This window comes from Typopeltis vanoorti, chromosome 14, assembly GCF_054136105.1.
Source record: "Typopeltis vanoorti isolate ZY-2024b chromosome 14, IOZ_Tvanoo_1.0, whole genome shotgun sequence".
Classification (NCBI taxonomy): Eukaryota; Metazoa; Arthropoda; class Arachnida; order Uropygi; family Thelyphonidae; genus Typopeltis; species Typopeltis vanoorti.
This window is the reverse complement of record NC_143562.1, coordinates 52069099-52095175: the sequence shown is the minus strand read 5'-3', so window position 1 is coordinate 52095175 and position 26077 is coordinate 52069099. Positions and strand designations below refer to the sequence as shown.

General features: G+C 35.4%; 1 protein-coding gene across 1 annotated transcript in view; it reads left to right on the top strand.

Moving 5' to 3' along the window:
- The window catches only part of LOC150099474 (chymotrypsinogen A-like), a 43989-nt gene that overhangs the window by 2456 nt on the left and 15456 nt on the right, over positions 1–26077 (top strand). The window contains exons 2-4 of the mRNA XM_090404071.1: positions 6303–6445; positions 16194–16425; positions 20621–20734. Coding sequence (XP_090260197.1) covers positions 6303–6445; positions 16194–16425; positions 20621–20734 — 489 coding nt within the window. The remainder of the gene's footprint in view (positions 1–6302; positions 6446–16193; positions 16426–20620; positions 20735–26077) is intronic.

Below are 26077 nucleotides of genomic sequence, written 5' to 3'. Positions count from 1 at the left end.
TTTTTTCGAATGAAAAATGTTTATCTGAAAGGTGACTTAGAAAAATTAATTATACAATACTAATCTTTTTTGTGTGTGTGTGTGTGTGTGTGTGTGTGTGTGTGTGTGTGTGTGTGTGTGTGTGTGTGTGTTTTTCCTATTTATATCGATGATGCTTTAAAATCGATTAAGTCAATAATATAAGTTCTTGTAAAAATAATATACTTTTTAAGAAATAAAAATTATGATTTATTAAAACTAATTAGAAATGCTGTCAATATGCGGAGGATGAAGTATTGTTATAGTATGAATGGTTTCTGAAGAATGAGTAAACATGTTTTTATTTTATTTTATTTTATTTTATTTTATTTATTATTATTTAAATCAGTAGCTAAGTTTCATGTCCTAAAATAGTATACACATTTTCGGTTGCTTAAAAAAAAAAAAAAAGATCACCCAGCGATCCAATAATTTTGAAAAATTCAGCATTTAGATGCTATAAAAACAGTTCGAGACGCCCAGAATGAACTCACTGAATCCAATTAGAGGAAGCTTTAAAAAAGTAATAAAATAAAAAAACTCTACCACATTTAACTGAGGAATTCAAGGTTTTCAATATTCTTTAAATATATATATAAAGACTGGTTTTGATAGCAAATCGGTTAAGTATAGAAATCTCAACTGAAGAAGTAAATAAATTGCTTAATTCGCATGAAAAGCTATTATCGAATAACTTATGAAAATATCAGGAACTACCAAGGAGGATGATTAAAAAAAAAAAAAAACTGACTTGAAAAAAAAAAACTTGAAAAACTAATGATCCCGTTTTAAATAAAACGGAACTTGAAGGCCTTAGCCATGATCAGTACTGTTTTTAATGCTGCAATAAATTTATCATGAAAAAAAAGTGGGGGGGGGAGGAAAAACTCATTTGTTCAGAGGAAATTACATGTTTTTATTGTAAAAAACTCTGGACAATGAATCCTGTAAAGTTTTTCACGTTTTGTATGCTTAAAATGATGTATTTCTTTATTATTTCATTAAGTGCCATTTTGACGTGGTATTACAAACTCAAATTAATTGCAAGAACATAACCTCGATTCATGACACTGAGTCTGGAATTTAGGGTTCAGTTTGTTCAATTTACGACGATTTATACAGTAGACCCCATGTTGTCAACGGTTTTCCAGTAACCAAAGTGCGCGGTTATTATTATTATTATTATTATTATTAGTAGTAGTAGTAGTAGTAGTAGTACCAAAATGTCTTCTATATTAATCTCATAAAACCCTTTAAGTAATTTATATGTCTATATTATATATAAATAGAATACAGTACTACTCTTTGATGTCTATCCGATCGTCACCCTCTTATCCACATCACCAGCTTAATATCCAAATCTATTTAGATACAAATCCATTATGGAACTCTGTTACATAAATTTAAATTCTCGTAATATGTGAACGAATATTCCATCTCAACTTGTAGCTGTATTCATCAGGGTTCTGTAATATCATATATATCTTTGCTTCTACATCAGCGCTTGTTACATCTATTACTGCAATATCTCCACTCTAGATGATACACCTTTGCAAAGTGATCACTCAGTAATTCCACTATTTCGACCACGTCAGTCACTTTCCTACAATCAGCATTCATCCAAGTTGTAATACAACTCGACGTTAACAGCATAATACACGTAAAAATAATATTACAGTTCAATCTATCGGATGGACTGTTGCTCTAAGGTTTCGTCATTTCTTCGATCGACTGCTGCTGTACCGTTTCGTAATTTCTCCCTTTGTACGTACGCGATGTCTTTTTCAGTCTTAGAAGAAAAGTCGATTGGAATAAATTGTATTCTTCAGAAGCCGTACTATTCGTTCATGCGATTATTTCTCCTACTAGGAGTTACAAAACCCAGTGATCTGATTGTCGCTCATGCGCAAACTGCCACTGGTGCTGTCATCTAGTGGTAGCATGTGAAATTACAACTTTACGAAATATTTTGTGTCGATTTCTCACACACAAATGAAAACATTTTGTAAACTGGTAGTCATGAGTAGTAATGTTTGGATCCCTGATATTATTCTTGAACACCTTGTATTATCGCTGGTGCGTTATTAAAAAAAGAAGGGTGAAATTCATTTTTACATATTATATGTGCGTCAAGATCTCGCTATTTATACGCGATTTTTTTCCCTCTATTATCTCTCTCTCTTTTTTTTTCTTCTAAATCCTCTATTCCAAGTAAAGTATTAATAAATACGAAATGTGCACATATTGTAAATTTATATCCCCGACATCTACAACAAAGGAGAAAATGAAATTTACTAATTGGCACAAATAAATAACTACACAGACATCGATTTAAAAAATATTTAAAAAATGTGAAGAAAATGAAATTATTTAAGAAAATATATATACAAATTTTGACTTAGAAAATATTAATAATGTTGAGTTCAATACATTTCCTTGCAAGTCAAGGAAACTATGTCAGTATAAGGAAACTTCCTTATAATGAGCCAAATATGTTTCAAGAAATTTCAAATGCTTTCTGTATTCAACTTCGTCAAGGTCGTCTAAAAACTCTTAGGTAGTACACATGACCTCATTCTCATTCGAAAATGTCAGGACAGGTTTTCTGATATTTTTTGCTTATTCATGTCTATGCTGTGCATCGTTCTTGAGTCTTTTTGTGAGGATAAGTGTTTTTTCAATAGAGTTATTTAAAGGTAAAAAAAGTCAGTAGAGGTGGCAAAATCAGATAAAGATCAATAGTGCAAAATTCATTTCAATTTTATATTCAAAACTCTTGCTTTTATTACATGTTGCGTAGATATATATATATATATATATATATATATATATATATATATATATATATATATATATATATATATTATATATATATATATATATATATATATATATATATATATATATATATATATATATATATATATATATATATATATATACACACACAGTTATATAGAGATTTTTATTAAAAATAAAAACACCTTGTAGCAACTTGTATAGGTAAAGTTGATAAAGCTCTGTATTACTAAAACCTTGGTATATTTAGGGTCTTGTTACTCACTGAGGAGACCTCAAAAAAGGTTGAAACCGGTCTGGGTAGTGACCCCACCTATATATAATGTATTGCAGTATATTGCAGTATACATCTTTTAGTGAGATGTGCGTTACATTATGGGAAATACTAAGAATAGTGATCAGAGCTTTACCCACCTTTACAATGAGTTGCCCTGGTGTTGTACCATCTTTAGATTTGAACTACGTTTCAGGCGCAAACTTAACTGTTTGCTTACTTGGGATTAGGAGTAAAAATAACCAAGCTTATAAAATTACTTGGTTATCCTAATATACAATATCCCCAACTTAAAAATTCATTTTCATATATATATATAAGCATGCTGCATATAAAATATTGAATGTTATTGTGAAAAAAAAAACACATTATAGTGTGGAAATCACCAAAAAAAATTTTTTTTTAAATAGATAAATTTAACAAATATACAAATAAACTTTAAAGGTACAATTCTATAAGCTAGGTTTTAATCCCTTTTCCCAAATAAGCAAACAGACAAGTAAGTCAAGTTTGCGCCTGAACATAGTTCAAGTCTGAGGCAACGCGTGGTAAAAGTGGAGTAAGCTCCGATCACTTTCCTTAGTATTTCCCCCCAATGCAAAGCACATTCCCTTACGGAGATGTATGATGCTATGCATTAAAGGCAAGGGTCCCTACCCAGACCGGTTTCGACCTTTATTGAGGTCCCCGTCAGTGGGAGCCAGACCAAAAAATTGCCAAGGTTGAAGTAATGCAGAGCTTATAAATTTTATATGAACAAGTTGCCACAAAGTGCTTTGACCTTATTAAATAAAAATCTTAGGATGAGAGTAAGATGTAGAAAGTTTTTTTAACTTAGGTGTACTATGTTAAAGATACCAAGCAATTTTATAAGCTAGGTTTTAATCCTTTTTCCCAAGTAAGCAAACAGACAAGTAAGTGAAGTTTGCGTCTGAACGTAGTACAAGTCTGAGGTAACTCGTGGTAATATACTATACTATAATAACACTTTCATCAAATTGCACATAATAATATTGATTATAAGTACTGTGATAATTAGTTATTTAAATTATTGGATGCTTTTTTGGCATCATGTTTGCAGCTGGGGGAATAAGTTCTGCTGTGATGTTGTGAGGTCCCCCTCTTTTTTTTTTTTTCACTTAACAAAGATTCAGTTGCAATCTTTGTTACACTTTTCTTTTTCACAGGTACGTGGTTCTTAAGGTTTATTTTGAAAAAAAAAATCTTTTCTGGTTTCATATATTCGTGGGATAGCGATTCATAACAAATAACATATTGTGTGTTTTCATTATCAACGGAGCAATATAAGTAAAGCCAAGAACAGATAATCATCACTATATTTACGAATTTTCTTACTTGAATGTGACTGTCCTGTTTCTTGACTCGGCTTTAGTCGTGTCAATTCTCCCACTACAGACTGAGCACGCATTGTAGTACCGCGCGAAGTATGTTAACTATGCTTCCGTCTATACAACAAAAAAAGATAAAAAATGCATTCTAGCGATAAACTGTAAATATACACCGTTATGTGGTATACACATTGCACCTACATGGAGGTGCCACAATGCGTTGTCGGTTTGTACAGTCCGTGGTGGTACATCAGAGTTGTTCAGATTAAGCATAAAATATTTGTTTAAAAAATGAATTTTTTTAGGACCCATCAGATGCCCCCAGGGGTCGCGAACCCGCAGGTTGAGAACCGCTGACACACACACACACACACATGCCTTCGCAGTAATACACTAAATAAATACATAGCAGAGGACAAGTTATTTACAAAAAAAAAAAGAAAAAAAAGTACCGGCAGAATCTTCGATGGGGAGGAAGAGGAGATGGAATTGATATGGAAATTCGCCTAAACAAATAATGACTTTAACGTATGATATGAAAAATCATTCTGAACTTTTATTTTTTTATTTTTTTATTTATTATTATTTTTTTTTTAATGGCGAATTCCAGATTACCATCTGGTCTCCATTTGACAAAAGAAAATTCACAAGATCTTTAAAAGCTGCACTAGAAATGACTATCACGTTCCAGAACCTCGATGAAACTCAAATAATTAATATAGTTCTTTATATTTTCTTGATTTTTCTTGATTTGTTTTTAGTATAATTTAAAACATGTATCTCTTCGGAATTTTTTTTTTATTTACGTCGTCAAAAACCGATCATTTATAGTTATGTTTGGCTAATAATAATAAAGATTTGCACTTCATCTTCAGACATAATACCATTATCAACAGGAAAACAATAGACAAAAAAAAAAAAAACAGAATGAATAAACTATAGCATTTATGCGATACTTTTTAAAATGATAACAACAGAAGTGGGCATGCCTGCTAGTGTAGGGATGGACTGTGGAAGGAATGAAAATGCTTATTATTATTATTATTATTTTTAATTCTCTATCTTGTTCTCCAGTTATAGATCATACATAATCAACAGTGAAAGGAACTTGGTGTAGGGAACAAAAATCTGTATGAAGACATGCAAGTACATAAACTGTTGTCTGTCGATTTGTGGCGAATTGTTCAAGCTTTCATTAAAGGTTCTACCGTACAACGCAATATTCAACTGAAACTTATTATATTTTTTCAAGAAAGGGGGAAAAAATCTTAACCTCCGTTAGGTTTAGGCTTAGTGAGGCTCACTTAAGCTTAATCAGTTAAGGCATCATTTGCACATCATCAAGTTTGCTCATAAATTAGGGAACTTCTGCGTTAGAACTAAATGGCCTGAGTGCGAGATTACGTTCTACCACCCACCCATGCATTAGCAACTTACATTAGAACGAAAAAAAAAAATCTGTTTTTTTTTCTTTTTTTTTCATTTGCAGCTAATGCTTTAACTTACTAAGCCTAAATTACATCGTAGGAACCGAACAACTCGCCCACCAGGAGAGGGGGAGTCTTCGCAGCTTCTGTATTTGGAATAATCAACGAACAAATCCATTTAAACTGTGGGACGCCGTTAGAGAAGTGTGACCAACTTGAAGGAGATTAGTTCTCATTAACAACTATGTTATAACATGAAATGGATTCCAACAGCTATCGAACATAACATTTCATCAAAGGGTTTTCCTCCCTCCTTTTCTCTCTATCTTTCATAACCTAATTACCTTGAAGGTCTAAATGAGTTAAAATGATACGTACAGTTTTTTAAAAAATTAAACAACAACAATAATAACAATAACTTTTCGTTTTTTTTAGGTGACCTAGCTGCGTGCGGTATGTCCGGACCTAAACGTATAACATTATCCAGTTTTCCATATGATATTTACAGCCCTGGATTTGAGTTGGGGCAGAACTACACACCTAACCTTCGGTGTTCGTATTTAATCACGAGTCCTAATGTAAGTGGAGTTTTAATATTAAAATGAATAAATACTCTTTAAATTATATTCTTTACATTATTGTTACAGATCATTTTTATTGAAACTTGAATCCACTTTTATTCGATCAGTTTTACAAATGTGTGTGTTTTAATAATAACCATTGCTAACAAGGTAATTATTATGGATGTTTATTCGTTACACACTAGAAGCATAGCTGAAACGTAGCTGTACACCTTTCAGATATACACATGGTTGAAAAAAATACATGATATTTTCATGTCATTAACAAATTCAATAGAAAATTTATTGCAAAATATCCAAACGCATAAAAAGTTCTTGCAGGCATTAAACCTGTAATTTATTGGTTCTGTAAACCTCCAATGTCATGGAAGGTATACCACAAGCTTATACTCTTTTTCAGGTAATCTAATCTTGGAAGTAGCGGAATAAGCTACATTTCAGGCTTTTCTTACCATTCATACTATTGGCTTACGCTGCATAAAAGAGTTCCTTAAATTTTTTACGTTATCACATCGTGTGGTACTTTGTATATAATTATTTTACTAGTTCCTTACTTGCCGATGTTAGAATTATATCTTTCATACAGAGAAATTATTTTTGGCTTTCATACCATGTTACAGAGAAATTATTTTTGGAAAATGCAATTATCTATCACGAGGTCACCGACGACCGTTGACTTTACCCTAAACCAGGTAGATATGACTGGTGGTGTTGGTTCTTGTATTCCCACTCGCGATAGTCCTAAATTAGTAACGCATCATACTAAATGTTTATGCTGGTTTACGGACGAGAATCCTGATGAAACAGTGGGCAATATCGTGAAGCAAACAGCAGAACTGACAGGTGTAAGCCAGACGGCATTATACTGCACGAAGAAGGACCTGACCATGACGGGTCAACTGTACGCCGGGGTAAAAGATGCCTAGCGTCGTAGAACCACGCACACGCTCGGTGAAATACGACGACTTTAAGTTGTCAGCAATTCGTCAGAAAGTGCACAGCATATGAAGCCATAGGAACAAAATTGCGAAGAAAAAGGAAAGGACTAAGAACCTGGAACCCAGAAATAGAATCTTGAATAAGAAAGAAAAAAGAAATCCACCTTAAATGGTTAAACGACAGAACCATAAGAAATGAAATAGAATCTAAAAGAATCGGAGCAATAACAAGAAGAGAAACCAGGAAAATCAGAAGACAAGACTGGAAGAAATTTGTATCAACATTGGAGCATAACTTAAATGGACCTCAACTAAACAGCTATAAAATCATAAAAACATGACTCAAGAAACAAAAGAATGAACCAATCAGTACATCCAGTTTTTAAACAATAGTAATCAAACTGGAATAAAACAAGTAATAATTCAAGAAACAAATGAAGAACCAATACAGGTTAATGATCTAAAGCAGGGGTGAGGAACCCCTCGCCCGCGAGTCTATTTCAATTCGCCCCTTTGCTGATGCATTCCTATGTACATATAAATAAAATTTTATAATAATTTAAATTTATTATAATTAAATTTATTTAAATTTAAATAATTAAATATACAAAACTAAAAATAGCTATATTACATATAATATGATCGTCATACGTCTGGTAAGATATATATTGCACACTACATACACTATGTATAAGAATTAAAATTTACCAATCGCCCACGGAAATTTTTAAATTAGCAATTTTCGCGCTTGATAATAAAAAGGTTCCCCACTCCTGATCTAAAGAAAATGTTGGAAAATCTAAAAAATAGAAAAGCCACAGGAGAAGAAGAAATGAATACAGAACTATACAAATACACAAATACAGCTCTAAACCGTTTCAATTACGATTAATTAAATTCCTAAACAGAATATGGGAAGAAGGAAACATCCCACAAGAATGTAAGACAGCAATAGTCATAAACATATTCAAAAAGGAAACAGAAAGGATTACGGAAACTACAGAGGAATATCCTTATTAAATACGTGCTATAAAATATATCTAGATATAAATAAAAGTAAATTAACACCATTCGCAGAGGAAATTATTGGAGGAGAACAATGCGTCTTTAGGAAAGGAAGATCCTGCACAGATCCCACATTTATACTCAAATTATAGAAAAAAGAATAGAATTTAACCTGCCAACATATATGACCTTCCTGGATTATGAGAAAGCATGTGATCAAATCAACAGAACAAAATTAATCAACATACTGTATGAATTGAAAGCTCCACCTCAAACCACAAAAGCAATAGAAAATATAATGGAAGAAAGCTATATTAAAATGAAAATGAACAATGAAACAACCGAAAAAATTCAACCCAATAGAGGTCTCATTCAAGGAAGTGGATTATCGCCAATACTCTTCAATATATATATTGAAAAAAATTTCAAGAGAATGGAGAAAAAACAAAATCAAAGGAATTAAAATAGAAAATAAAGAATTAATCAGCCTTTTGTATGCTGACGATCAATTGTTTTTGCTGAAAATGAAGACCAATTACAGAAAAATCTAGACGTATTGAACAAAACAATAGAACAGTATGACATGAAAATCTCAATAAATAAAACGAACTCAATAGCATTTCAAGGTAAGCAAATTAAAGATTCAAACTAGTCATCCACAACAAAGTAATAGAACGAGTGAACAAATTTAAATATCTGGGAAATTACATAGGTCCCAATGGAGAAATCGACATTGCATATAAAATGCAAAAATTCCCAGCAGTCATTGGAACTTTGAACAGACACTTCAGTAAACAGATGTTTAGAACAACCCAAATAAAACCATATTAAATAATAGCCAAAGCAATTCTGAAATATGACAGTGAAACATGGACTTGGGAAGAACGAGATAAAAGACAAGTGGAAGCTGCAGAAATGAAGTTCCTAAGTCCGCTCGCAGGCTATAAAAGAATAGACAAGATAAGAAATGAAGAAATAGGAAAACAGTTATCCATAATTAACATAACAGAAGACATCACAAAAACTATAAAAAGAACTGGAAGAACCATGTAGAAAGAATGAATGAGGACAGATGACCAAATATTGACTGTAAATATAAACCAAAGGGACACCGATCAAGAGGAAGATTTTAATACGGAAAGCCAAGAAGAAGAAGAAGAAGAAGAAATGCACGATTTCTTCCAAAATAATGAAATTCCTACGATGTATAAGGTAACGACTGTTATAAACAATGATGAAGATCTCCCTCGCATTTCATTAACAACAACTTACCGGTTGTTGAATGACCTTGGTTTTGTTTACGCCACAAGAAAGCAATCAATGGCATTAGTTGAAAGGCAAGCTATAATTTTATGGCGTCGCCAGTATTTGCGTTCTATCAGGAAATATCGTCACTAAGGACGCAAAATTTATTATACAGAAGAAATCTGGGTGAATGTTGGTCACACCTGCACTGAAGTTCTCCAGGACACGACAGTAAAAAGTGCTCATCAAGCATTTTTGTTGGGCTTAACGACAGGCCTGAACGCACCGAGTGGAAAGCGGTCTCGTATAATCATAACGCACGCTGGCAGCGAAGACGGATTTGTACAGGGGGGGGGGGGGCTAGAAATTTTACGAGCACAGAAATCACAAGGCTATTATCATAAGGAAATGGATGGAAAGCACTATGAACAGTGGTTCACGAACATGTTTTTGCCAAATATTGAGCTTAACAGCGTTATTGTAATGGACAATGCGCCTAACCATTCTGTCCGACTGGAAAATGTGCCATCTCTGGCTACACGCAAAAAAGGACATTCAGAAGTGGCTGAAGGAAAAATGAATCGGTTTTACTTCTGATATGGAGAAAACAGAACTATTGAACTTGGTGGCAAATGTCAAGAGTCAGTTTCAAGAATATCGCATTGATAGTATTGGCGAACAGAAAGGACACAGTTATTCGTCCTCCACCATACCATTGTGAACTGAACCCCATAGAACTCATCTGGGCACAAATTAAGGGGCATGTTGAAGTTAAAAACACATCTTTCAATGGGCTATAATTATGAATGCTACTACTATTATTATTAGCACTATTATTCAGGCTTCAGAAGATGTTGGCCAGTCTTGTTAAAGGAATGGCCTAGCTTTTTTGTTATTGTTGTTTTAAGTTTACATTGAAGATTTATTTGAATAATTCATGTGAAATCATACTCTTACATTAATGTTAAGAAAATGCTATTACTATTTTACTTCGAGTTGGATCTTGTTTTCTCTCTACTTGTCATAATAAAATAATAAACTAGCACCTTTTTATTCTCTTATAGGGAGTAGGCCAGGCATTTAAACCCTATTTATATAACTGCCCACTCTGGACACAGAGTGGGCAGTTCAATCTTCATAGCCAATCGGATATAGCTAGTCAGGTCTATCACTAATTATAGGCAGCACCGATGAAGAGACAGACAAACAAATGCTGTGATCTCTTGGCACCTAACACTAACAGGATATGTTACTGTCTGAAATAATGTGAGTTCTACATTATTTCATATTCAGTAAACTCGATTTTCTTGAGTTTACGGGACGAAAAACCCGAGTTTCCGGGCGAAAACACCCGATTGCCCATTCCAGAGATCGACTAGCTCGGGAACTGGTCGAAGAAAGGCTTAGAAAAATTTCCTCCAGTAGGCGACCAGACTCGAACTATAAGTCTATCTTCTGACAGCCTAGCACAGAAGATGCAAGCGCCACTTCCACTGAGGCACACTGGCCTATAATTGTGATGTATTGAAAATTTTCTTTTGCATCAGTCTTATAGAACTCCTTTAATAACGTTTTGCCTCTCAATGAGACTGTGCAGCTTGCACACCTTCAGTCTCCCTGCATAGGGAGCAATCCACCGACCTGTTATCATGTTGGTCATTCCTCTCCAAATTCTCTCCACCACTTCCTGATTTCCAAAAAACCAGGTGATTGGATCTGAGCACAGTACAGGAAAACCTCGCTTAACGCGAATCCGATATGCGCGGTGATCAGTTCGCTCGATTGAGTTAAATGATACCATTTCCCGCTTTATGCGAGTGATTAATCAGTTAACGCGATTTTTTACGTTATGCAAAATTTTGCGTTACGCGAAATTTTATCGTCAATCTGTAGTTAGCGAAAATAGCTCGAAGTCATTAAGAGACATGACAGTGGCGCTAATAATACAATGATTGTGTGAGACCTGGGATACAGCGAGTCTACAGTTTGGACTATATTAAATAAGAGCAAAGAATACAAAGAACAAGGAAAAATTGCTACTGTTTCTTTAAGCAGCAGATCACCCGAAATAAAAGAGCCATTTAGTATCTTCCTGTTACTCTGGATTGAGGATTGTAACCCAAAAAGAATACCTCTTAGTACAGGGAATATTCAGGAAAAAGCTCTCAATATTTTACCTCATTGAAAGAGACCAAATTTCAAGAGGAATGTGAAAGCGTTACTGCAAATTTAGGATGGTTTGACTGTTTTAAAAATCGAACTGGACTGTATAACATAAGAATAACTGAGGAAACTGCTAGTTCTGATAAGGATTCTCTGGCCACGTTTCCTGAAGAATTGCAAAGGATAATTCATGAGGGTGATTTTGACTACCGGCAAATATTCAACTTCGACTAAACTAGTCTCTTTTGAAAGCGTATGCCAACGAAAACTTTCCTAGCTAAAACTGAAGCATCTCAACCAGGATATAAAGTATCTTAAGATCGTCTTACGCTTTTATTAGGAGGCAATGCGGAAGGCGACTTTAAACTCAAGCTTATTTCAGTTTATCCTGCACAAAATCCAAGATCTAACATTATTGAAGAAAACAGCACAATTGGAAAAAAAATTGAATTTAATGAACTGGATAAGAAGTGAGAAACTTGCTCGATTCCCATTCAGAACATTTAAGCGAGAATGATCTTCAACTAGAAGAACAGCGTGCATATGAAGAAGATAAGGAGTGCGAACAAGAAGAGAATGCTACGGCTAAGAAGCTAACTGCAAAAGAACTTGATTGTGTTCTAAGGAAATTTTATTTGATGCTGATCCTGACATGGAACGAAGCTTCGAAGTCAGCCAAAATCTTGACCAAGCGATAACCAGCTATCGTATATTACATGACAAGATGACAGAGTCGATACGATTCAAACATCTTTACTTAATTTTTTTTGTAAAAAAAGTACCTCAATCAAACGTTTAGACATTAAGTAAAAATTTAAGCAATTGATTTTTATCCTCTAATGTAGCTTATACTGTAATTTACCGAAAATTTACGCTAACTGATGGAAGAATTATAATTATTCCTATTAGTGATTGTATTCGCTTAACGCGATTTCGCTTATTGTGCATTAATTGATGGACAAATTAATAGCTCTAAGCGAGGTTTCCTCTAGTCAAACTGAGGCTGAGTCAAAGCCTTATAATGAGGTATAAGAACAGAAGTGGGCAGTACAGAAGTGTGAGGGGCTCCAGTAGTTAATCGAATTATCTTAGATGCCTCTCCATCATATACTACCCTCTGATGTCTGTCAATCAGACATCCACTCCTCTTTCCATGCCACCAGCCTCGTCTCCCTTCCAATATGCTTCAACTTATGGAATAGATTATTATTATTATTATTACTACGGGCAACTCCAACAAGGAGTCCTTAGACTCATCGAAGGAGGCCCTAAATATACCAAGAACAAATACTCGGCATTCTCACAGTATCTATCATACTTTGCTTTGAGCTCATTTACAGTCATGGCACCCACAACAGACTCTGGCAGCTTATTCCACTCATTCACCACTCTCCAAGTAAAAAACCTAGTTTTAACACCCCTGCTAACTACACTCTTGCTCAGTTTCCATGGGTGGACCCGAGTTCTCCCATCACCAGACCTGTTCTGAAGAATTTCTTCTGAATTAATCTTGTAAAAACCCTTCAGTAATTTGAATGTCTCAATCATGTCGCCCCTTTTCCGCCTATCAACCAATTTCTGTGTTAACCCACAGATCTTCAACCTGTTCTTGTAAGGTTCATTCCATAGGCTATGGAATGAACTTTATCATCTTGGTCACTTGCCTGTGGATCCTCTCTATCTCCCCATCTCCTCTTCCTCCTCCCCCCTCCCCATGAAGAAGAAACCAAGGGATCCAGAACTGGACGTAGTGAAGATTGGGTCTTATCAAGGCTCGATAAAGAGGAACAACAACTTGCTTATCTCTGCTCGTCAAAGTATTCTTTAGTAACCAAGTGATCTGATGAGCTGATTTAGCTACTTTTGCTATGTGCCCCTAAACTTCAACTCCCTATCCACCAACACACCCAAATCTCTGGCTTTATGAACTTCCTGGAGTACAGTTCCACGAATTCGATATACTGCTGCTAATTTGTTCACCCCAAAATGCATAACCTTACATTTTGTTAGATTAAACTGACATCCATTCTCATTAGCCCAGACTGCCAATCTATCCAAATCATCCTGTAAAATTCTGATATCATGTACATTCACTATTGCTCTACCCAATTTTGCCTCATCGGCAAATAAATGAACAGTTCCTCTTAAATCCTTTTCCATATCATTAGTGAACAAATTAAACAGCAGTGCTGCAAGAACAGAACCCTATGGCACACCGCTAGTAGCAGGCCTTCTTTTGGACTCCACTCCTGAATAAACTTCTCTCTGATATATCCATCAACCACCCTCCTATCTATCTCATCAACCCTATATCCATCCCCATGTGCTGCAGTTTACTGATTAGAATTCCATGTGGTGTCCTGTTAAAGGCCTTAACAAAGTCCAGCAGTATCACTGTAAACCCATTACTCTTATCCAATTCACCCGTCACTGTATTATAAAACGTGAGCAAGTTACTGAGGCATGATCTACCCTTCACAAACCATGCTGTCCTCCAAACAGTATCCCATTTTCATCTATCTATTCCTGTACAACAGTCGTGGAATTATTTTCTCCTCTTTCCACACTCCCCTCAGGACTAACCCAGAGCTGAGACTGAAATTAAACAATATGGTCAAGGGAACTGAAAATTCCTTTGCCGCTTCACGTAACACTCGAGGTCGTATATCATCCAATCCCACAGATGTATTTACATTAAGGTCCTGTAATATTCTATTCACCTCCATTTCATTCATTTCAATTTCCTGTATCAGCATTCGTTCTCTCATTCCTGCAATATCACAGCCTGGATGATATACTCCTGATATACATTTTCACGAGGAATTCTATCAATTGCCTTTGCGAAGTCTTAGCAGTACCATATTGTAGTCATTTCCTTTATCCAATTAAGTTGTCACTTTGTTGTAAAACGTGACTAGATTACTAAGGCAGGATCTTCCTTTACTTGATACTGCGGACTGTAACGTATCTGATTCCTATCTGTGCATTCCTGAATTCTACCCATAACCAACTTTTCCAATAACTTAATTACAACTAGAAGATACTAACTGGTATATAATTGGCCACTTACCCCTTGGAGTCATCCTTATATAATGAAACTACCATGTTCTCTTTCCCACTCCCTTGCCAGAGCTGAGACTTACATTAAACAATTTCGTCATAAGTACTGCTAATTCTCTTGCACATACTCATAACACACGGTCTGACATGCCATCCAATTTCACTGCTGTATTCACATTGACAGTTTTCAATATGCCGAGAATTTCCAGTCCATATACCTCAATTCTTATATCAGTCGCATTCGCATTGGTAATTTCCAAATCTTCCCTGGATGATACACCCCAACAAAGTGATTACTTGATAACTCAACTATTTCTTCTGCTCCTATCACATTCCTAAATGAGCATTGATTTTTGATAAGCATGATATAATTAAAATTACTTATAGATCCTTCTTTAAATATATAGTTCATGTGAGCAATACTTAGATTAAATGATGCATTTTATTGCACGTTGCAAGACCACTGCTCTACTTATTGGAGCCTTGAAAAAAGTTCTGTTAGGCATGCAGAATAGGATTTCAAATCTATGCAAAAAAATAAAATAAAAAATCAGTTAATGCCATTTATTCTCCTATGTGAATTAGGCAAGGCGTTTTTTTTATCCCTATCTAACTTTTAGAGACTGAGTGGAGACAGTTCAATCGCCACTGGTAGCCAATCAGTGATAACTGGCCCATGTCTATCACTAATTATAGATGGCACTGATGAAGAGACTGGCAAACAAATGTAGGTTTTACGGACGATTTTCTTGAGTTTACGGGAGAAAAATCCGGCTTGCCACTGCCAGAGGTCGACTAACTCAGGAATCAGTCAAAGAATAGGCTTAGAAAAAGTTCCACCAGTCAACAACTAAACTTGAACTTAAATCTATCTTCGGGCTGCATAGTGCAGAGGATGCAAGCACCATTTTCACTGAGATACGCAGGCCTAATAAATAAATAATAATAATAATTAAATTTAATTTAATCCTTTTTTTTTTACTTTTATTGATTTTTGTATTTTTGCATACTGCGGGTTCGAATCCGCAGCATCTTCAACCAAGATACTGTGGATTCGAACCCGCAGTATCTTGGTTGAAGAGAAGGGTAGGTACATTAACCACGCGGTCCACTAAGGACAGCATTTAATTACTTATTTGTTTAGGTATTTATTTGTTGTTGTTATTATTATTATTTAATATTTACAGTATATCTAATGAATAATAATAATAATAATAATACGTTTGTGTAATAATTGCGATGTATTGTAATCTATTAAAATAAAATGTTCTAATAATAATTGAATGTGAAAAGAAAATATTTTGCAAATAAAAAAGAAATTTTAAAAATTTCAGAGAATCAAATTAACATTCAAAAGTTTTGATCTCGAGGCATCAGATAATTGCCAGAATGACTTATTAGCTATTCACGAAGGAGACAATGCTCGTAGTCCAGCACATGGTGTGTTCTGTGCAAGTGAAATACCAAGGCCAATAGTCTCTCTGCAGAATCAACTCTTTATTTACTTCCAGACAGACTTCATGATCAACAGACGAGGATTTCATCTTCAACTGGAAATATCAAACGGTAATTCAACATTTGCAGTTTATCTGAAATATTCGATAAAGAAAAAAACAAATCGCCGGGAGCTAGCTTAAAGAGGTGGTTCCATGCTTAAATTTCTGCGATATATATATATATATATGTACGGTAATATTCTGCTTTACGAGGTTTCGCTTAACGAGAATACACTCATACGACGCTTAAATTATGAACAGTGCTCATTTATACGACGCCACATTCCCTAATACGACGGTTTTAGTTCATTGAGCTGCCGCGAATCAACCGATGCGCAGTTTTCGTGAACTTTGCTTGTAACATCGTTACTGTCTGTATCTCTCGGTGTTTTGGAGTTTCGCTTTGTGTTATAAACTGTTTATAACTGTTGTTAATAATGGCAGATGAAATTAAAAATAAGGTGCTATTGTTTGCAATGAAGAGAAGAAGACGCGTAAAGTTATTGCATCACACCTCCAGAGAGTCCAAAGACTCATCGAGGGACGGCATCAACTCTACAACTCCTCATGTCACTACTCCAACACTAATGCCATCTATCGCCGACTACCACCACTAGTGCTTTCACAGACAATCACAAACATCCATGCCTACGGCGTGATTCGAACCGGCAGCCTTTTCCTGGAGATAAGGTGCTATTGTTTTTAACACACACACACACACACATATATATATATATACAAGAGGGCTATTCAATAAGTAATAAGACTAATTTTACTGTCGCGAAACCACGCATCACAATATTCATTTCTGTGGAATAAAGAAATGTTGCTGTCTGTATTAATAAAAGAGGTTGATAGATGGCGTATACGGGCTGATGTGCCAGAGTATCACATGACTAAACGCAAGCTTGTTTAGGCGCACCTTCGACCGCGATCAGTCGTCGAAATGGAAGCGTCCTTGCAACAGCGTTATGCGATTAAATTTTGTGTGCGTTTGCAAAAATCGGCATCGCACACTTTTAACATGATACGCGAAGCTTTCCACGATGGAGTAATGTCGAGGGCAAGTGTTTTTCGCTAGCATTAAACTTTTAAGGAAGGAAGGCAAAATGTGGAAGATCTTGAACGTGAGGGAAGACCTTCATCGTCCATCACAGAGACAATGATCAACACAGCAGCAATTATCATCAAGGAGGATCGCAGAATTACAGTACGTCAGCTGCATGTTGTCTTGAATATTTCTGTGGGAAGTGTTTAACTGAATCATGGCTGAACATTTGAAACTGAAACGTGTTTGCACCTGATGGATTCCCAAACTCTTGACACCGGAGCAAATGCAGCATCGAGTGGATGTGTGCACAGAATGGAAAGAAAGACTGGAACAAGAAGGTGACAACTTCTTAAAACGCATCATTGCAGCAGATAAAGCTTGGTTGTATCACTATGACCCTACAATGAAACAACAAAGCAGTGAATGGAAGCATCCGTCTTCGCCTACCCCCAAGAAAGCAAAAACTGTAAAATCGTTTGGTAAAGTTATGACCATAATGTTTTTTGACTACGAAGGCATTGTTTACCAACACGCTGTAGAACCCGGGAATACTGTAAACGGCTCCTACTATTCGGATGTTTAACGGACAATGGTACAGCACGTTTTGTAAGGAAGCATCCATTTGTAAGGAAAAGGAAGCATCCATTGCTGAAGAATGGCATCTTATTGCCACGATAATGCAAGGCCGCATATTGCTGGCGGTGTAGTAGACGTTTTACAGAAGAACAACATAGATATCCTACCACACCCTCCATACGGTCCTGATCTCACTCCGTGCGATTTCTGGCTGTTTCCTCAGCTCAAGAAATCACTAAGAGGCCGCCATTTCGAAAGCAACAAAGCATGTGTAAAACCTGCGGAGGCGGTTTTGAAAGAACTCTCAAAAAACGGACTTTCACATGTCTTTAAGAAGAGGACGCAACGTTGGGACAAATGCATCGCGCCTCACGGTAGTTATTTCGAAAAAGATCATGTAAATGATTACGATTAAAGGTAATCTGTTTTCTGTATAAATATAGTCTTATTACTTATTGAACAGCCTACGTATATTGCATAATTCAAGCACATATTTGACTGCTTCAAATTGTTAAACCATTACATCGAGAAATGAAAAAAAAAAACTGCAGCGATTCACTCTATGGAACCTAATGTTTCGTATAACCGGGATACGCTTGTATATACGGTATTTAATTACCTTTGATTTGTTAAAGATACCAAGGTATTATAAACCTGGTTTTTTATTCCATTTCCCAAGTAAGCAAACAGACAAATAAGTCAAGTTTGCACCTGCACCGTAATGCAAGTCTAAGTGACCCGTAAAGTAGTACAAGTCTAGGCAACTCGTGGAAAAGGTGGAATAAGCTTTGATCACTATTCTTAATATTTACCCTTAATGTTTACCCTTATTCCACCTTTACCACGAGTTGCCTAGACTTGTTCTACTTTACGGGTCACTTAGACTTGCATTACGTGCATGCGCAAACTTGACTTATTTGTCTGTTTGCTTACTTGGGAAAAAGGATTAAAACCAAGTTTATAATACCTTGGTATCTTTAACATATATTATACCCAAGGTAAAAAACTTTCTATACCTTTGATTTGTTTCGCTGAAACAGCAATGTTTTATATATTGTACAATACTACAATATAGTATAGAGCAAAATTTCAATCTTATATGTTGTTTCTGAGCATAGTAAATTTTTTTTTCAATAGAATATGATCGATTTAGCCTCCAAAATCAAATCAAAAGATCAAAATATCATCCTATTGCAACTGTTGTGCAATGAGAGGATCACACATTCTTTCCACTTCTGTGGAATCTTACCTGTGCTGACACTCAAAGTTTAGAGCTAGGAACAGTCAAAGGAACAATCAATTATCCATGCTGATATCCCATCAATTTTCATTGTCTAATTTATATTCAATTTATGCAACAGCCTTAGTACCTCCTACTTATTCCCCTGAGTGATTTCTTGAGTGCATGCAACATTAAGTTGATTAGAAATTATATTCTTGTTTATTCCTTTATCCAAGTGTACACAAACAAAGCTTCATGATTAGGCTACTTATACAGTATACAGTGACTAATGACTTCACATCATTTGCCTTGGTATCCGATAATGCAAAACACACACACACACACACACACACACACACACACACACACACACACACACACACACACACACACACACACACACACACACACACACACACACACACACACACACACACACACTTTCGGATGCGTATAATGCTGTGCATTATGGGAAGTGTCACTACTCAGACCTGTTTCGACCTTTATTGAGTTCACATCAATGGGAACCAAACCCCAGAAATCGGTCTGTTTTTTTTTCCCACAATGCATAACATTATACACGTCTGAAAGTGTGTGCTTCGCATTGTGGCAATCGATGTGAAGTCATTAGCCTCTACATACAAACAGCTTCATCGTGAAGATACTTCAAGCGGAAACTTTGTTTGCATTTGGATAAATGAATGAAAGAATATAATTTCTTGGCAAGTTTAATTTAATTTGTAACAAGTGAAAAATATTTCTACTTACTTAACCGCTTTTGACAGGTATTGAATTAAGCGATATTGATCAGCGAATGGAGTAATGTGAACCCAGTACAGTAACGAGGGTATGAAGTGCCTATGACAAGTGTCTAACTTGCGATCCCCTAACCCAGAAATGACAAAAATTTTGAAAAATTTAAATATAACAAGTTAAATTTTACTAAATGCAATATGTTAAATACTTACTATTAACTCCATCAAAATCAGTTGCAGTGTGTTGCAGAATTTGTTTCTAAAGTGGCGTATTGCCGAAATATAAAATAGCGGACTTTTATATCTATTAATTTATTTTTATTTTTTACATTTTTTATGTTTTGCTCCTCAAACCTAGTTGCGCCTATGGCGGGCGCCTCTTTCGCCACGCCCTCGTTATGGCACTGTGTAAACTCACCTACCCACCCCCACACACACGCAATCCAGTAGGTAACCCAAGCTCATAAAGCAATTTCTTTTATTGTTTCGATAGCTATTATGTAACTGACATTATTTTTATGTTAACGTATATTATAGGACCATCCCCACCCTTCATATTACAAAATCACCTTATACTGTTTATTAAAATTGCAGTTTATCTTGTGTGCTTAATTGATTAATATTGCAAAGTTGCGAAGAATGAAATTGTCTTAATTTCTAGGAGATGTCTGCAACTCTGGAGAAATACTGTGCGAGAATAGAAACTGCGTTCATGAGAGCGCTTGGTGTAACGGAAATGACGATTGTGGTGATGGATCCGACGAAGCTGGATGTAGTAAGTAATTGTAGTATTTTCTAACATTATATTGTATCAATTCACGCTATCACACTAACAGCCTCTAAAAGCAAGCTATTTCAATCACTCATCGCTCTTCTGTGAGAGAAAAATGTAGCTCTCACCTCTTTCTTGACTGCATTCATTCTCAAGTTCCATCGATGCCCTGTCATCCTCTTTCCGCCCTCCAAAAAATGAAAAATTCCATCTCTTCATATCTTGTACAATCCTTTCAAAAGTTTGTAGGTCTCTAATATATCACCACTCTTTCAGCGGTCGTCTAGCGTCTGCAGTCCACAAATTTTCAATCTCTCTTGATAATTTACATTCCAAAGTTTTTTCGGTATCTTCTTTACACACTCTCTACTGTATCTGCATAAACTCGGAAACCTGGTGAGCGGATAAGTGCACCTAGTCCAAGTGAGGTCGTATCCAAGCCTTATAAAGAGGCAAAATGACTTCCTTATTCTTACATCATGCCATTGTTCGTTTCGGCATTGCAATTATCCTGTTGTATGTACAATTTTTGCTATCCGAGTCCTGAACTTCAACTTCCTATCTACTAAAACTCGAAGATTTCTAGACTGGCCAGTTTCTTCTAGCAGAATCTTTTCAATATAATTCGCCATTGGATATCTGATTACACTAAAGCCCCATTTACTGACATTGAACTGATAACCTTTTCACATACGCACAATTATAGCTTATTCAAATTAATCCACAATTAGTGCATGTCGGTCACATTCCTAATTATCCTACCAATCTTTGCATCATCACCAAATAGCAAGGACTAATCCCTGAGGTGCACCACTAGTTACCTTAAATCTTGTAGACTCACATCTCCAGTATGCCCATTTTGATATTTGTCACTCAACCAACCTTCTATTCAACCTACTAATTTATAATTCAATCCCATATCTTCCAACTTATGCTACAGCCTTCTATGCTTTATTCTGTCTAAAGCCTTAGCAAAGTCCACTACCCTCCCATAGTAAACTCATGTTGCTCATTGAAACTTATAGATTCTCAATCAACCCATTTCTGTATGCCATCACTTATCCACTTTTCGATAACCTTCACCACTATTCCAAAGTGACTGAAAGGTAAATAGTTGGGCAAACCAGTCTTTGGAACTCTTGTGCAATGGAATGATCACGCATTCTTTCCGCTCCTGTGGAATCTTCCCTGTGCTGAGACTCAAATTTTAGAGCTAGGTCAAAGGAACAGCCAATTATCCATTCTGATATCCCATCAGTTTCCATTATCATCAAGTTGATGACTTTTTTTTTACTTTTATGAAGCGATTGTTGAACAATCTCTTCTGCATTTGCGACTGCACGTATTGAATATGCTAATATTTATATTTAGTTTTCGTAATTTATATCGCTGAAATCAATGAATATATTTTTTTTATAGTTTCACATATTTAACGAGCATTGCATTGATTTTCACTTTTTAATGAACTGAATATTTAAAAGTATTTCAAATCATAAGTTCAGTAACCAGGCGAAATCAACAAATAACAGATAAATAAAAATAAATTCATGTAATATTAAATAAAACATTATATCATTATGTACTTTTACTTGCTAATGCATTATAAAAAGAAAGGATAAAGTAATTCAAAGAACTAGCCCATTCTGTTAGAGATGGAAGCCATTTTTCCAATTATACCACCTCCCTCACGTGAGTTCTCTTGAAAATAATCATCACCTGCCAGCTGGGTCCACTAATTTGTGTTCAACGACTCTTGCTCCAGTAGATCTCTTACCCAAAATTACCATCTTTGGATACAAGACATAAACATTTTGGAGAAACGCATTTGCTCGTTCTTGACATTTCCAAGACATTTGATTGAGTCTGATATGGAGGTGACCACTTGGTAAAAAAACTCGTTCGCAAGATCCCTCTTACACTACGTGTCATTGCGGATGATTTTTCTTTCGTTAGGTTTTCCTATAATAATAGAATAACCCAATCTTATTCGTTCACCACTACTCTTCATCATCTACAAAAATCAAATTCTGTTCATATCAAATACTGACGTACACTTCGATTGTTTCCAACAAATTGCATTTATGATCCCAGAAGCTTGGTTATTTTCGTTCGAAACACTATTTCTCACTTTTAAATTAAGGGGATATTAAATCCCACATTATTTCAAAGACGAATAAGAAACTCAGAGATGAGATAGAAATCTGATCTAAGAGTTTCATGCCGAATATAGAAACTATATAAAGTTTGATGAGTCCTAGCGTAAGCCAACACCTGGTAGTGCAATGCCAGGGCAACCCGTTGCAAAGGTGGAGCAAGTTCCGATTACTATTCTTGGTATTTACCTATAATGTAAAACAACAGCTCCTAGGAGATGTGTTATTGCTCTACATTATGAGAGAAGGTCACTACGCAGACCGGTTTCGACCTTTTTTGAAGCCTCTTGGCTCTTTATTTTAAATAAACCATTTCTCACATTTACAAAAGGGGGAAATCTGATTGGTGGATCTTCCTCCATCTCACGAACCCATTTTAGTTATTTTCTCATGGATGTTTTGTTCCTGTAATACGTATTTTCTGTGGGTGTTTTCATGGTCACCACCGTTCTTCCACTTTCCTCTCGGCTTCTAAAATCACAAGTAGTGCTAATGACTTCCATACACAATTCAACAATCAAATTACCTTCTTATTGTCTTCTTTCATTACATCTACCGCTCTTCTCTGGAATAGCCTTCCTTACACTGTTTTCTGCTAAAACTACACACTCTAACTTGTTCAACAAAAATATCAACATATTTTTGCTTTCTCCTTAACACTTGTTCACACATGGCATCGTGGTGCTATAGGTTTTGCATTTTTTTAATAGTTGATATATATATATATACACAAGGTGTATATATATACAATATATAACCTTTTTTCCGCGAAAAAAAAAATTAATACCAAAAGTCGTCGATAGGGGAAATTTTGGCGCTGGCGGAGCCGAAAACAAGCAGATAATTAATAATTACATTAAAGGCAGATAAAATGGAATAATAACATTTCGACGGTGTAAGCGACAGCCGCGTCACTCATTCCAGCTGGATATGTGGCGCGTTACAATGATAATAAGAATAATTAAACTAAAACAACAACTTACGAGAGACACAGAAATTAAGGTAGTGATTGAACTCACAGGATATAATGTTTTATTCATCCTAATCAGGGTCCCTGGACTACATACACGATTTTCAATGTGCTGACCTTTCTTGTGTACAACAAGTTGCATCCGGTGTGCGACATGTTCTACAGCTGAGCGTAAGGAGTCGGATTGGATGTTCATAACAGCCCGTTTTATGTTATCTTTCAAGACATGCAAGTTGGGAACGCCACAAACATACACAACGGATTTCAAATACTTCCACAGTCAAAAGTCACATGGAGTGATGTCCCGGAATCGAGGCGGCCATGCTGTCTGAAAGAACTGACTGATAACCCTCTCATTACTGAAATGCTGGCGTAAAAGGCGCCTGTACTGAACGTTCAATGTGTGGCCGTGCTCCATCCTGCATAAAAATTATGGAGTCCAAACATTGTCTTTGCTGCAATGAAGGAATGACAAAATTTTCCAGCATTGGTCGATAAATCTCTCCAGTAATGGAGCAGGTTACAGGACATGTACGGGTAACACGCTCAAAAATGTATAGTCCTATTATGAAATCGGCTGTGAAGCCACACCACAGTTACTTTTGGAGAATGCAGTGGTACTTGCTGGATCGCTTGGGGATGTTCAGATGCCCAAATTCTGCAGTTGTGAGTGTCATCAAAATGAGCCTCCTTACCTCCACAATATTCATCAAGGCCAGTCATTGTCGACCTCCATTCGGGCAAGAAACGTAAGGTTTCTTGCCCGAATGGAGGTCGGGCAAGAAACGCTTATCATGATCTGCGGTAATTGATGACGCTGCTGTCATGTACGCACAGTAAAATTTGCATAATCCTTTTTATCTGCGTTTACTGCAAATATCTGACTGCCTTCGACTCCGCAGGCGCCAAAATTTCCCCTAAAAAAACTTACTACCTTTCTTCATTTTTTTAAATTTAATATTTATTTATTTATTTATTTTTTTTTTACTGTATGCTTTCATTTTGCTATTTATTTTTAAGTTTATGTATACACAAAAACAATACCAAAATGGTCATGGCTGCAATTTTCAATATATCATGATGGGTGACGCACCGAGCATTTTTTAGTTACCGAAGATCTTTTTTTGTAAAGAGATACCATAATTAATCCGATGTCACGATAAATCATTTTAGTTTAAGTAAATACAAAATTTATCTGAATCGGTTTATAAGTTCACCTACAATGTTTTTGCAGCGTTTGTTCTATATTATATGGCTGCTTTACAATGAAATAACAATACTGACAACATTCAGCTTTATTTAAAACGAAAATGAAGTGATAATATACAATATTTAAATGACAAAGTTTTGATTATTTTAGGAACCTAGAATAAATTATTTTATGAATAAAAAGGCTCGATGATTTTGAACTTCATTTTGTTACAAACCAAATATGTTAAATGGATGGCAAGTTATAATTCTTTGGATTCTTTGGATAAGTAAAATCCAAATGAATACAATGTTATACTACAATGTAGTATAGTAGAATAAACACTGCTAGCTTTTTAATAAGATTGACCAAATTGACCAGTGTTCGACAAATACACCAGCTTGTGGCGAGTAGAATTTGCAAGCTCACGAGTAACTACAGACTGGACAAAGTAAAATATTTATTTAACAATAATAATAATAATAATAATAATAATAATAATAATAATAATAATAATAATAATAATAATAATTATAATAAACAACTTCTCCAACCACGGTACAACACCATTAATCATTTTTGTAGTGCTCCTATCGACTTACTGGGACATAAATAGGTATTAATCATCATCATTATCAGAGAGAGAGAGAGAGAGATGGGTGGAAAACTGTTTGACTGATAGACCACAGGTGATGTGTAGATGATTCTTTCTGATAGGTACAGAAATCGTGTGAGGTGCCACAGGATTCGGTATTAGGATCTTTTGTCCTTCAACATATTCTTAAATAATCTAAGTTCGGTGTTCATGATGCAAAGTTCGGCAATAAAGCTCAGCAGATCGTGAGATTAATTAAAAGAACATATTATTATCATATTCAATTAACTTAGTTCACAGTCAAAGAGTGGTAAGAAACATGAAATAGAATAATGAAATCTTTGACGAGCAAATGAATCCAATTCGGACCTAATCCAAAGGTCTTGGAATCGACTAGATATCGTCGTACAATGTGAGATGTCCCTACACGTGCAGTTTT